The 13,525-nt window shown below is 37.3% G+C and overlaps 1 protein-coding gene across 1 annotated transcript in view; it reads right to left on the bottom strand.

Annotated features, from left to right (window-relative positions):
• Positions 1-12,815, bottom strand: part of LOC132103273 (eukaryotic translation initiation factor 3 subunit E-A-like) — a 41,994-nt gene extending 29,179 nt beyond the window's left edge. The window contains exons 1-4 of the mRNA XM_059508237.1: positions 12,676-12,815; positions 11,850-11,967; positions 11,640-11,757; positions 3,007-3,049 (exon numbers count right to left, since the gene is read on the bottom strand). Coding sequence (XP_059364220.1) covers positions 3,007-3,049; positions 11,640-11,757; positions 11,850-11,967; positions 12,676-12,765 — 369 coding nt within the window. The 5' untranslated portion in view covers positions 12,766-12,815. The remainder of the gene's footprint in view (positions 1-3,006; positions 3,050-11,639; positions 11,758-11,849; positions 11,968-12,675) is intronic.
• Between the last annotated feature and the right edge of the window lie 710 nt (positions 12,816-13,525).

Raw genomic sequence — 13,525 nt, forward strand, 5'->3', positions numbered from 1 at the left:
TTCTCTTATCATAAGTAACAAAGTGCAGATGGATGTACGATGCAAGTAAGAAATTCATTTGACAGTGTAGACAGCGTCACTGATAATAAAGGGAGTTTTTTGAGAGTGCTTAAACACGTGCTAGATTACAGCCGTGGCCAAAAGTTTTGAGAATGACACAAATATTAATTTTCACAAAGTCTGGTACCTCGGTTTTTATGATGGCAGTCTGCATATACTCCAGAATGTTATGAAAAGTGATCAGATGAATTGCAATTAATTGGAAAGTCCCCATTCGCCATGCAAATTAACTTAATCCCAAAAACATTTCCACTGCATTTCAGCTCTGCCACAAAAGGACCAGCTGACATCATGTCAGTGATTCTTTCATTAACACAGGTTAGTGTTGATGAGGACAAGGCTAGAGATAACTCTGTCATGCTGATTGGGTTAGAATAACAGACTGGAAGCTTTAAAATGAGGGTGGTGCTTGAAAACATTGAAATCACACGTGCAGTTATCATTGCTTTGCACAAAAAGGGATTCACAGACAAGGATAATGCTGCTAGTAAGATTGCACCTAAATCAATCATTTATCAGATCATCAAGAACTTCAAGGGGAGAGGTTCAATTGCTATGAAGAAGGCTTCAGGGTGCCCAAGAAAGTCCAGCAAGCGCCAGGACTGTCTCCTAAAGTTGATATAGCTGCAGGATCGGGGCACCACCAGTTCGAAGCTTGCTCAGGAATGGCAGCAGGCAGGTGTTGGTGCATCTGCATGCACAGTGAGGCCAATACTTTTGGGGCATGGTCTGGTGTCAATAAGCAAAGAACCCACTCCTCTCCAGGAAAAACATCAGGGACAGATTGATATTCTCCAAAAGGTACAGGGATTGGACTGCTGAGGACTGGGGTAAAGTCATTTTCTCTGATGAATCCCCTTTCCGATTGTTTGGGGCATACAGAAAAAAGCTTGTCCGGAGAAGAAAAGCTGAGTGCTACCATCAGTCCTGTCACTGTGTCATACCAACAGTAATGCATCCTGAGACCATTCATGTGTGGGGTTGCTTCTCAGCCAAGGGAGTGGGCACAATCACAATTTTGCCTAAAAACACAGCCATGAATAAAGATTGGTAAAAAAAAAACATCCTCCAAGAGCAACTACTCCCAACAATCTAAGAACAATTTGGTAAGGAACAATGCCTTCCTTTTCCAGCATGATGGAGCACCTTGACATAAGGCAAAAGTGATAATTAAGTGGCTCTGGGAACAAAACATAAAAATTTGGTGTTCATGGCCAGGAAACTCCCCAGAATTTAATCCCATTGAGAACTTGTGGTCAATCCTCAAGAGGCGGGGTGGACAAACAAAAACCCACAAATTCTGACAAACTCCAAGCACTGAATATGCAAGAAGGGGCTGCCAACAGTCAGGATGTGGCCCAGAAGTTGACTGACAGCCTGCCAGGGCAAATTGCAGAGGTCTTGAAAAAGAAGGGTCAACACTGCAAATTCTGAGTCTTTGCATAAACTTACTGTAATTGTCAATAAAAGCCTTTGACACTTATGAAATTCTTGTAATTATTCTTCAGTATACCATAGTAACATCTGGCAAAAAGATCTAAAAACACTGAAGCAGCAGACTTTAGCAGCAGAACTTAATATTTGTGTCTTTCTCAAAACATTTGACCATGGCTGTATAGTTAGTGATAATGTGATAATGTAAATGTTTGCTCACTGTCACCGTCTGTTTGAATAAACGTGGAAATTAAAATAATGAAATGTTTATTAACTTACAATGCCTTTATTAAACTGTGATCATGTCAAATACAAATGTATCGTATTAAAATATTTTATGACATGACACCCATACTTGCCTAAAGAGACAGGTTTATGATGTGCATAGTTAACAGATTACACTAATATTAGGCTCCTTTTAGCCTTATACCGTGGAACTGGTTCACCCTCCGCCTATGCTGAAGAGTCTCAAGTGGTTTCTAGTCAGTAAAACAAGCAAGAAGGCAGAGACCAACGTGTGATGCATTAAGTGGACAATCAACTACAAACAACTGAAACAAGAGAGTTATCTTTTAAAACTTCAGCTACTGAAGCTACTGAGTCCTGAGAATAAGCGGCCGTTCACAATAATTATTTTTTTTTTAGTTTAGTTTTTCTGTTGTTTTCCTATGTGAACATGCGATCGATGTATTTGACCATTCCATTGCTTTTTGCTGTTTTCTAGGTTAGTGTTCTTTACGTGTCTAGAGACACCTTAATTCATACCTGCAGATACCCCTGCTTTAAACAATGACTGGCTGTGATTTTGGTGCTTGGAGTAGTATTTCACTTCTGTGTATAGAAAAATTATTCTTCAACAAACTGTGACCACACATGACCCCAAAATTATCCATGTCACCATTTTAAACTGCAATTCTCGAATTTAACTAACAGTAATGGTCAGAGAATATCATCAGTTTGACGGACAGTTCAGTGGATCACGCTCGGGAAGCTTGCTGGCATAGCATCTCAGAACAGAGCACTTATTGTGTGTGTGTGTGTGTGTGAGTGTGTGTGGTCACAGTAAACTAGAGTCCTGGTGAGGATGTCATTATGGCTACAGGGGCCTTTCTTAGGGTGGCAACGAGAGGGTTGTTAAGGCGAGGATTGTGTCGTAAAGACCGCGCAGCCCGTGCAGTGAAGGTGCACTGAGGACAGGCCTCAGGTCAGTTTTAAGAATGCTGGGGTGGGAGTGCCGTCAAGTCAAATATAGAATCCTCAGCATTCTTGAGGCCATACCCATGGGTCCCGAGCTGTTCCGTTTATTCTTAACAATTCGCCACAGAATGTAAATGTCCGCAGAAATTTCTGCAAGCCATAAAATCCCCGAAAATGACTTAAGGTTTTGGGAAGTCATTTAATGTGTTGCTGCTCAGGGTTGCCCCTCCCGTTGGCCCCCAAAAACAACACTGGGTTCATAGAAGTGTCATGAGAACTCCTCAGAGGGGTGGAAGAGTCAGCAGAATTACTTACGCCATGCTTGTCAGCCAGATAGTCGAACAGCATACGCCCGTCCCTGAAACACAAACATTTTGGGGATGCAGGGGTTTCTTAAGGTTGCAAGACAAGATGAAATACACTTATTTTCTTAAGGTAAAAGTTCTCAAAATAACTCATATAAATGAAACAATATTAAATAACATTTAATACATATAGTCAAAAGTGTAAAAGTCATAAATGTAAAATTAAATACATATACACACACAGGTCCAAAACAAAAAAGGGTTTTCAAGCATCAAAACGATAAAAGTTAAAATACAGCTGAATTTTTTTTCCCCCTGTACATTAGAAAATCAAACATCATGTTTAATTTATTATTTTGTGAGCAAAAAATTATCACTGTCATACATTTTCCTCATGATTTACAGAAAGACTTCATTCAGTATAACAGTAGTTTTAATAACAAATTCAGCCTTAGATTTCATTAAAAGACTATTTAAGAATAATGACAGTGCTGAGCTGCACCCAAAAGCTCCTTTATTGCAAATTTAAATCTTTACTAGTCTTTGCCACTATCCTTCGAACCAATGGGTTTTACCCATTTATCAGCAATAAGTTATTAATCATTTAAAAACCGGAAACTAACGGAATTTTGACAGGAACAGAACCAAAAACAGAAACGAAATCAAATTGTATAGTTCCGAACAGAATCGAAAACTTGAAACGGTTAACAACGTTATTTTATCGTTCCATTTAATATTTTAAATTTGCTGTCAACCAATCACGAATTCCAGTAGACTCGGGCATATGCAAATATGACGCTGAAGCCAGCGAGTGAAATGTCCGCTCAGCTGTGAACTCATCATAGGCAAATCTCAAATGACAATGAACCGCCTTCAGGGCTGGATTGAGACCACATTAGGCGGATGACGCAGCGGCGTTGGTGCATGTGCATTCGATACTCAAGCGCCAGCATGCTTAGCCTTTCCTTCCCAACTGAGGACCGCAGCTCTCCTTTGATTATTCCAAACTTTGAGAAGCTCCACTCGCCGGGGGCCTTGGACATCATCATGCACATGGCCTTGTCTTTGGGCCATGTGCTTGTGTTGTCTCGTTTCCTTGACCTGCCCCCTTGTTATCCTAGTTTTGTCATTATTGCTTTACCTGTGTCACCTGTTATATCATCATTAGTCTCCCTATTTCAATCCCTTTGTGTTCACTGTCGAGTGCGGTTCATTGTTACACCTTGACTAAACGTTGTGAGACCTGTCGATTGTTTTTTCTGTAGTGTGAATACCAGATTGAAGAAACTCTTGTTTTATTGTTTGTTTCCAGTCTTAGTCCTGTTAAGTTATTTGTCTTTTCCCCTAGTTGTTGTTTTCCCCCTCGTGGGTTTTGTTTTCCCCTTTTGTCACTAATAAACCCTGTGTAGTGCATTCTGTCTGCACCGGAGTTCATCCCCGCACCCCATTCGTGACACCCGTTGGTTTCAGTTTCGTTTTAGCCTAAATTAATTAGTTTTAGTTTGTCTTTAATATTGCTATAGCTTCTTATATTTTTAATTCTTGTTCTTTTCTAAATACTGTTAATTTAAATTATTTTGTTATGGAATGAGGGGAACTAAAATAGCCTAGCGGAGCTTCTCAAATTTCCTGGAAGCTGAACAGTTTTCATTTGCTATATTAACCTCAAATTAATTCTTAGAATTAAATTTGGAGTCCAACTTTCGGACGCATATACAGCGTTACTTATTATACATTTACTATTATTCTATATTCTTTATATTAAATAACATTTTAGCATCCAGATACGTCGGGAACATGGAAACTTTTGGATTCGTGCCGAAAGAGAAAGGTAAGCATCAGCTTCACCTTAGATCAATTTGTTTTTGGATTGACATTTTTATAGCCTAAACTAATAACTAGTAGAGCTAATAAAATGCGACGTGAGCCGCGACTTTTTTTACTCTCAAAACGCAATCTTATGTTTTTTTTTCTTTTAACAATGCAGCAAACATTTTTGAATATCTTAAAAATACTTTGTCTTTAAAGTGTTTTTTTTTTTAAGTAGCTTATATTTGGCCAAAATCTAGAGATGATGATGCTGTAGCCTATTGGCTGTGACTAAGCGTTAGATCTCTATTTTTTCCTTTTCTTTTTGAGTAAAGAAAACGCTATACTTTATTATTATTAAATTATTATTATTATTAGGCAAATAATATTGTTTTTTTAAAAATACCGTTATTAACCGGTATTTCTTTCACCCGAATCAGTTTCGGAACGATAATAATATCAGAGGAACACAGAACAGAAACGTTAAAACATCGATTCTGCTCGGAGTGAACCGATTGAATTTTTTTTTTGTTTTCAAGCCCTGGTTTAAAGTCAGATGAAACAGCACTGTCAAACAGGAGAAACACTGTGCAACGATACAATCTAAGGCTGTTCAATCTACAAATCGCCATTATTTACCATGAATTTACTGTGGTAACACTAATGCAGCATGGTATTTATCGATAGACTGATATTATTTTTTTTTATGTTATAACTTTAAAAAATCCCAGAAGAAATAATAAGGGAAGGTTGGATCTGTGACTTAGTGGTAATGTGCTCTAAAGGTCTTGGCCTAATGGTTAGAGAGTCAGTTACAACACAAAGGTTCCGGGTTCGAGACTTAGGTTCGGCAGGAATTGTCAGTGAGGGGAGTGAATAACCAGCGCTCTCTTCCACCTTCAATACCAAAACTGAGGTGAGACCCTTGAGCAAGACACTGAACACCCAACTGCTCCCCAGGCACCACAGCAAAAATGACTGCCCACTGGTCCGGGTGTGTGTGCATTTGGATGGGTTATATGCACAGCACACATTCAGAGTATGGATCACCATACTTGGCCACATGTCACTTTACTTTCACACACTGAGCTACAGTATGGCGATCACGTGGGTGACAATTCAAAACTGCTATAAATAATTTCTTTCTCTTCAGATTATTTCCTGACCCATCTAAAGAAAATATGATCCCTGTATATGCCTCGTGGTCTTTTTCAATAAGTAAAAAAAAAATTATTGTCCGCCGGGCAAAATAAGTAATTCCAATTTACTTATAATAGCACATATTTCTTAAACAGACTCAAGATTTGAGGTATCATTCATATCCATAGAACAAACTTTGTGGGATAAGTTACACACCAACATTTAATAATGGGATTTTGAAAAACCAATAAGCCTAAATATGAGCCTTAGTAAATATTCCTTAGGAAACACCACTAAAAGAAAGAGAGAATAAGGTAACAAAGAAACGAAAAACTAACATTGCGTCTCCTCATCAGGTGAGAGGTAAAAATCTACTGCTATTTGTGCATATCATTGAGTTTTGGCAAAATGTTCGGCACTAACCATGCTTACCACACGACCACCTCCGCCAAATGTGGCCGTCCTCTGAAGAATTCGGCAAATGAAGGCATGTGTCACTATGCGCTCCAGACAGAAAGAGGAGGTTGCACATTTATTTTATTTGTGGGGAGGTTCAAAGGCTGTTTATAAAGGCTTCTCCTACAGTACTACTTCTGTTCCATTATACTATCATCTGACTGATGCTGGGCCACCTCCCTTAAACAATGTCCTAACCAGCGTTAAGCAATAAAATCTAACTATCTCCCTTATGCAAATCAGATTTAACTAAGCTAACCAGCCACAACAAGAAACAGAACAATTCTGAAATTGTCTGATTTATATTTCTACAACATTGCGCTGGAGAGTCCCAACCTTATTGAAATCCCATTCTCATTGGTCTAAAATCTCATTCCCATCCCCTGAGAAGCAAGAAATAGTTCAATTTAAAATGTAAACACTGTTATTTACTCACCCTCATTTCAATCCTTATGACTTCTGTGAAACACAAATAGATTTTTATAGCTGAACATCCAAGCTGCTCTTTTCCACACAATAAAACTCAAATTTTGAGTAACAACTTTTCAGTCTGTTCCTCACACAGCTATCACATGGCTTTAGAAGATTAGAATATAGAGCAGAACACAAATCATGAGGGCTACTTTGATGATGCTTTCATGGTGTATATTTGTCTTTTTTGGGAGCTTGACCGTCCCAGTACTAAGGTAGCACAATTTTGGGAAACATTATTTTCTGAAAAAAAAAAAAAAAAGTTTTTTTTCTTTTTTTTCTATTGGTTTAGGCTCAATGTTGTTGAATCTTGTTTGTAGGGCAGCACAAATCCCCCCCAAAATTCTAAGTAATAAATATAAATAATTCTGATGACAAGTAAATAATAATTATAGCAAGGGGGAAAAAAATGTGCATTTCCAAATACATGTTATACACAACCGCAGCGCTGAGCAGATTCATACATTTTTTTTTTTTTTTTTTGGATTAACCAAACAATCTTGCCCAGTCCCCATTCATTGCACTGTATGGAAGAAAGCAGTGTTAACATTCTTAAAAATATATCCTGTGATTCACAGAATAAATAAAGTCACACACTTTTGGAAACATCACATTTTTGGTAAACTATCTTTTTAAATTTTAAATATCTACTGATTAGAACACTGATTGTTTCAAAATGGTTGTCTTGTCCTAAAAGTTTTGCATCAAACCCATTTAAGAGACAGTGTTACTGTACTTACTGAGCATTTCTGCATTTATCCAACATCCTCAGACCTCACCTAGTATCTCCAAAAACTACCAGTGAGTCCATGTTAATCTGTCTGCTGAAGAGGACATTACATTTTTACTCTGTCAGCTCTCACCACCTCCCTTCTGGGTTGAAATGAGGAACAGACCGGGCAGGTTTTGCTATGGAGGAAAAAAATGCACTAGTGCTAAGGGAACTGCGAGATAACTCGGCCCTTGGCCATTCAACGCAGCTCATCCATCTATCACACTCAGCCTGTTAAAGACAAAAAAAAATCAATCGCCACTCCATATGTCCCAACTCTCCTGAACAATGGTCATGACAGATTTCCAAACGTATTATCACCTGCTTATATTATAGCATCCGGCCCGTGAGCGACACTGTCAGAGAACTGAACCAGTTAACATCCCACGACGCGGTTTAGAAGAACCCCGTCACACACCAGCAGCCATTAACAAATAAAAGAACAAATAAAGACGAGTCCTGATCTGCACTTCCTCGTGGTCGTCTCGGCCCGTGAAACTTCAGACACTGAAAAATGCCCTCCGAAACCCGAAATATTCAGATCGAACAAGTAAACTTCAAAGTCCCTCGTTAATGAAGAGCAGACATCCATTTGAGTGGGTTAATTAAGACTGCGCCTGGTTCTATGGCCACAAACTTAATCCTGAACTGTGATAAAAGCATGTTTTGGAGAAACGAAACTGGTCTTTAAAAATGTCTAGGGAAGGCAATACCACCTACTGAGATTTCTCACTGTAGAGACACCACAAACACACAGTTGTAGCCTGATAAAATATATAGAAGCTCGGTGCGGTATTAGCGCTAGTAAAAGCAAGCAATTAAACAATAACTAAGTACAGATCGTGGCCTCAGCTACTGACTCTACTTTGGCCTCTTGGCGGGGGACAACAGATTCATGCACTGAACAGACACACAAAACAGCTACAAAAAAATTTATGACAACTGCAATATGGCATGCAAATTTCAACAAAACCCTGACAAACAAACCCCAAGTATTAAACTTTGAAATGTACATTGTCCTACCTGGTTTGTGTCAAGAATATGAATGACACCTCAAATCACACAGCTTTTTCTAAAGAGATATAAACAATTAATTTTCCAAGCTATCAGATGCAAGACATCTTAGCAAATTTATAGAATCAGAATAAAAACCACACAGAACGCACTACAAGAAATACAGCACCCTTGAATCTAGGGGTTTAATGGTACGCAAAAATCACCGTTTGGTACGCAAGTCACGGTTCGGTTCATTTTCGGTACAGTAAGGGAAAGAAATGCAAACATTAAACTGCAGGTTGTTCATTACTATAAACTTTTTTTAACAATTTGTTTACTAATTAAATATACAAATAAAATATATATAAAATAAAAAAAGAATAAGAAATAAAATACTGCTGCAAAGTTCTCCACTAAATAAAATACTCTCAGTCTCAAACCAATATCATATAATAAAATATAATGAAAAATATAAATAACTATGATTACAGTGCAGCATTACCCATCCCAGCTTGTAGGCCTGCTCATATTTAAAATATATATATATAACATTTCCAAAGTGTAAAGTGCAGTTTCAGTTTTTAGACCTGCTCAGATTTCATTATTGCGTTGGACCGATCGGAATTAAGAGCAAAAGTCTGTTTAAATGCCGACGGGAGCTGCGTTTGAATTACCATCGTTTTTTTCCTAGTTGTAGTGATGTTCACACTCGCCTGATACCTTTTGAAAACCTTAGGCCGGTGACACACTGGCATATTGCACCTGTCAAACATAGTCTATTTTGCCGTCAATACTGTTGACGGTGTCCTTTATCAGTAGGCTTTATATTTATGCTCAACATGAAGTATATTGTTGTCGTGAAGACAAGATCCTGGTCTGTCGGCGGCCTCCCTCTATGTCACCTACAGTAGCAGCAGCGCATCAGCGCCGCGTCAGGCACGATTCTGGTGTGTAAAGACACAGAAAACGTAAAGCAGGTGTCACGCAACTGACACGCAGCAGAAACGCCACGCTCACGCAACGCAGCCAGTGTGTCAACGGCCTTAGAATCAGCTGCAGGGCGGGATTTGCGCTGAACGCGGAGACTTCCGCCACTTAATATGTTCGTTTGGAAACACGAAAATGTACCTATGTTCCGCAAACAAAATATTGCATTCGGTACACATGTGCACCGTACCGAAAGCCCTGTACCGAAACGGTCCTCATCATATCATATCAGCAACTTTTGCAATAGAAAACGATCTAATTTCTACACTAATCCTTCAAAACTAACAAAGCTTAGTTAGCATAAACCATGTTCACGCGAGACGCCAAAGCCCCAGTTAATATAATTACTAAAATTAAAAATGCATATATTTACAGCAATAATGTAAATTAAATGATAAATGTAAATTCTTAACATCAACCAAAGTGAATAAAACACTCATCACCTTTTATTTATTTATTTATTTGTTATTTGCAGTTTTGAATAATTAGTCAAAGTAATGTTACTTAAACAGATTAAAGCTAAATGTCATTATCATTTGATCTGCCATTTGAACATGCAAATGTGTTGTTAAATCACTTAAATATTTTCTTAAAATCTCAGGGGATAGTTCAAGTAAATATTTTGGCACAAAGAGGTTCAGCTTGGAAATCCCTGCCATACAGCATAGACAGAAAAAGACTCAAATATTTAACCCTATAGCATTCTCAAGATCAGGTCTAAATCACATCAAATACAGTGAAAAATTCAGCCAGTAAGTAATTGCTATGGTGTCTCTTACGTCTAGGTTTGTTGGCAACTGAATGAGAGCATTAACATTAACAATGTCTTCACAATCCAACATAATTAAAAAGAATCCTCTGTTAAAAATCTATGCTAATGGAGACAACTATCTGAGAACATCTCTACTGCCTTCAATGATCAGTGCAAAAGCCTTCTTTTAATTAAATGAAAATATCACTAATCCCCAAGACACCACATATCTAAACCTAAAACATCTAGATTGGCAGGCGGCTAGAAATGAGGAACTTCCATCAAAGAAAAGCAAGCACTGGAAGAAAACCAGAATTTTAACCAAAATATTTTAATTACAGCAAAGTCAGCATCAAAAAACAAAAAACAAAAAGTAGCCTCCATGAAACTCACCACAGGATGCTCTAGCATTTTGCTCTTCTGAAATTTGCAGAATGAAACCATATACTCATCCACATGGCAATTTCAATCAAATACAAACCGATTGTGATTACAAATGCCCACTGATGTTCTGCCATCCACTTAATTAAATGGCACTTACTGTAATCCCGACCTTCCAGAAAAAGAGCCACAAACGTCCTGTTTGGAGTATCAATTGTAATCGGGGAGGGCTCTGTCCCACATCCCTGAGGACTGTCTTGTCTAAACTATGTGCAATTAAACACTGTTCAACTTACATTAGATGAACAACAAAATAAGTAAAGCACCATGTTAGCTGTTGCTTGGAATAGAAAATGACTAAACTACTGTCATAATAACATTTAAAAGATTCACCACAGTCTTCCAGTCTTCCACAGGTCTACACAATATACTATGAAGTACAGAAAAGTCACTTTTAAGACAACTACAACACACCCTAAAGCGTGTATTAAACATCTCATTGGTAGATGATCCAAAGTAGCAGACTTTGGGGAATCTCTTTGATTTATTTTTTTTTTTTTGGCACTAACACATATGTTTTGCATGTATGCCACCAAGCACCAATAAATAAATAAATAGTTCTGCAAAATTCTAAATACTGAAATAAAATAAAATAATAAAAAAATATTCAATTTCCCAAGTCTCAGCCAAGAAGGCGAAGAATAGCATAATCAGACAGATGTGTTAAACGAACATCTTACAAACAGCTTATGAATACTGATATTTAGACATGCAGGTACAACAATATAACCTTTTAATAAATACAATGACAAGACATGGTATTTGACAAAGACGACTGAAGATGTTACACTGTTAGTACATGTATAATTTCAGCATTTACCTTGTTGACTGCATCTGCCTCATGGTTTCTGGGTCCTCAAACACCTTCACAATCGGCTCGGTCTCAGATTGCAGTTGTTTCAGTTGAGCGACAACTTCAGTCCTCTTTTCTCTGAGAGCTGGACAAGTGCAGATGATACATTCTTTTTATATGAATCTCAAAGTCAATTCTCATGCATCACAGAAAGCCATTAGAAGTTAATCCACTCACAGTTGGGTATTTCTTTGTCAGGAAATAAATTCCTGTACACATCCATGGCAAAGTCCACCATGTTGGTGTCACTGAGGAGTTCCAGCTTTCCATGGAGGAGCTCGTTGTCATTGTAGATCTAGCAAACAGTGATGGAAACATAAACAGTACATTCACGACTTCAATAACATCTATTTAGGGGTAATGCAGAAATTTTATTTTGTATATATTTTTCTTAACACGATTCTTGTTGCAACAAACTGGAACAGCTATAATGTAAATGCAATGCAAATTCAGAAACGCTTTTGCTAGAACATACACGTTTTTTCAACAATTTTACTGATTCTTTTAAGGCTATCACTTCGAAGTCATTTTTGCAACTACAACAAAACCTCATCTTTGTCAAATATCACCAGTTATATATCTTATGAAAACTATATGAAAACAATGAAACAACATCACAACACACGAGCGTAGAAGATAAATGTAAACAAAGCAGCACTGGATTAAAAAAGAATGGCAAGCCAAGAACAACTGACAGATCTATCAGCTGTGATAAACTCTCCCTAGCTGCTTACAATACTGTCCAGTTAGGCAGCTTACTAGCAAACAATCAACAGAAGGGTTAATTATATTATGAATAAACTTTTATTCATGTCAAAGTTTGTTGGCTCTGTCGATACTCGTCGAAATCGTGAGTTACGTGATTTAAAAAAAAAACGGACTTGCCGGTGCGGCACCACTATCGTGGCTAAACTACCGCGCGCACGTGGTACTACTTTTGCCGCCTTCTACAAACAAACGGTTACAGCGCTTTTTCAAACACGAATGTACGTTGCACTTGTACCTCTTTTACTGAGAGGAATTCCAGCAGTGGGAAAACGAGATGCCTATCCAAAAAGTTGGCTATTCGGGTGGTCAGATCGTATTCCGCCATATTGACAACGGAAGAGGACGCGCTTCAAAACAGGAAAAAACTTTATTTAATAAGGTGCGTTCACACACAGTCCATAGCGCCACGGGCTGCATCTACAGGCGTCACACAGTAGCCTATCAAAGGGAATATTCTGTTTTAAATTAAATGATGTTTGCTTTCTAAAGATGTTTACGCTAATAGAATATAATAGAATAAAGTTAACAAAACAGAAAACAATAGTTTAACTTATAAAACTGACTCAGCTGTACTCTTCTAGAAAATAATAAAGTTAAAATAAGTACTAACAGAATAAATAAGGTGGAAAACAATTAGATTTAATGATATAAAACTTACTCTTTTGTAAACCAGAACAGAAAAGAATAAATGTAAATAAAATGCAATTGAATAAAAAAAATACTTGACTACCCTGCGCTAATAGAATGTGATAGAATAAGGATAACAAAAGATAACAAAATATAGCTAATTGTACAATATAACATAAAAGAATAAATGTAACGAATAAAACTGAAATTTAATCTACTTCTACTATAATAGAATAAAACATAACAATTAAAAAAGAATACGCTAGTTTAAAAAAATTTGTTCAACTGTAATCTGCAGTTCTAATAATAAAGTTAAAGTAGAACTAATCGAATAAAAACATTTATTAAATAATTAGGTTTAATAATTATTATTTTTAAAATATTATAGAACTGAACAGAATAATTTAAATAATAAAATATAATTGTCGTTAATAAAATTTACTTGAACGTTTACTAAA

The sequence above is a fragment of the Carassius carassius genome, chromosome 24 (genome assembly GCF_963082965.1).
Source record: "Carassius carassius chromosome 24, fCarCar2.1, whole genome shotgun sequence".
Classification (NCBI taxonomy): Eukaryota; Metazoa; Chordata; class Actinopteri; order Cypriniformes; family Cyprinidae; genus Carassius; species Carassius carassius.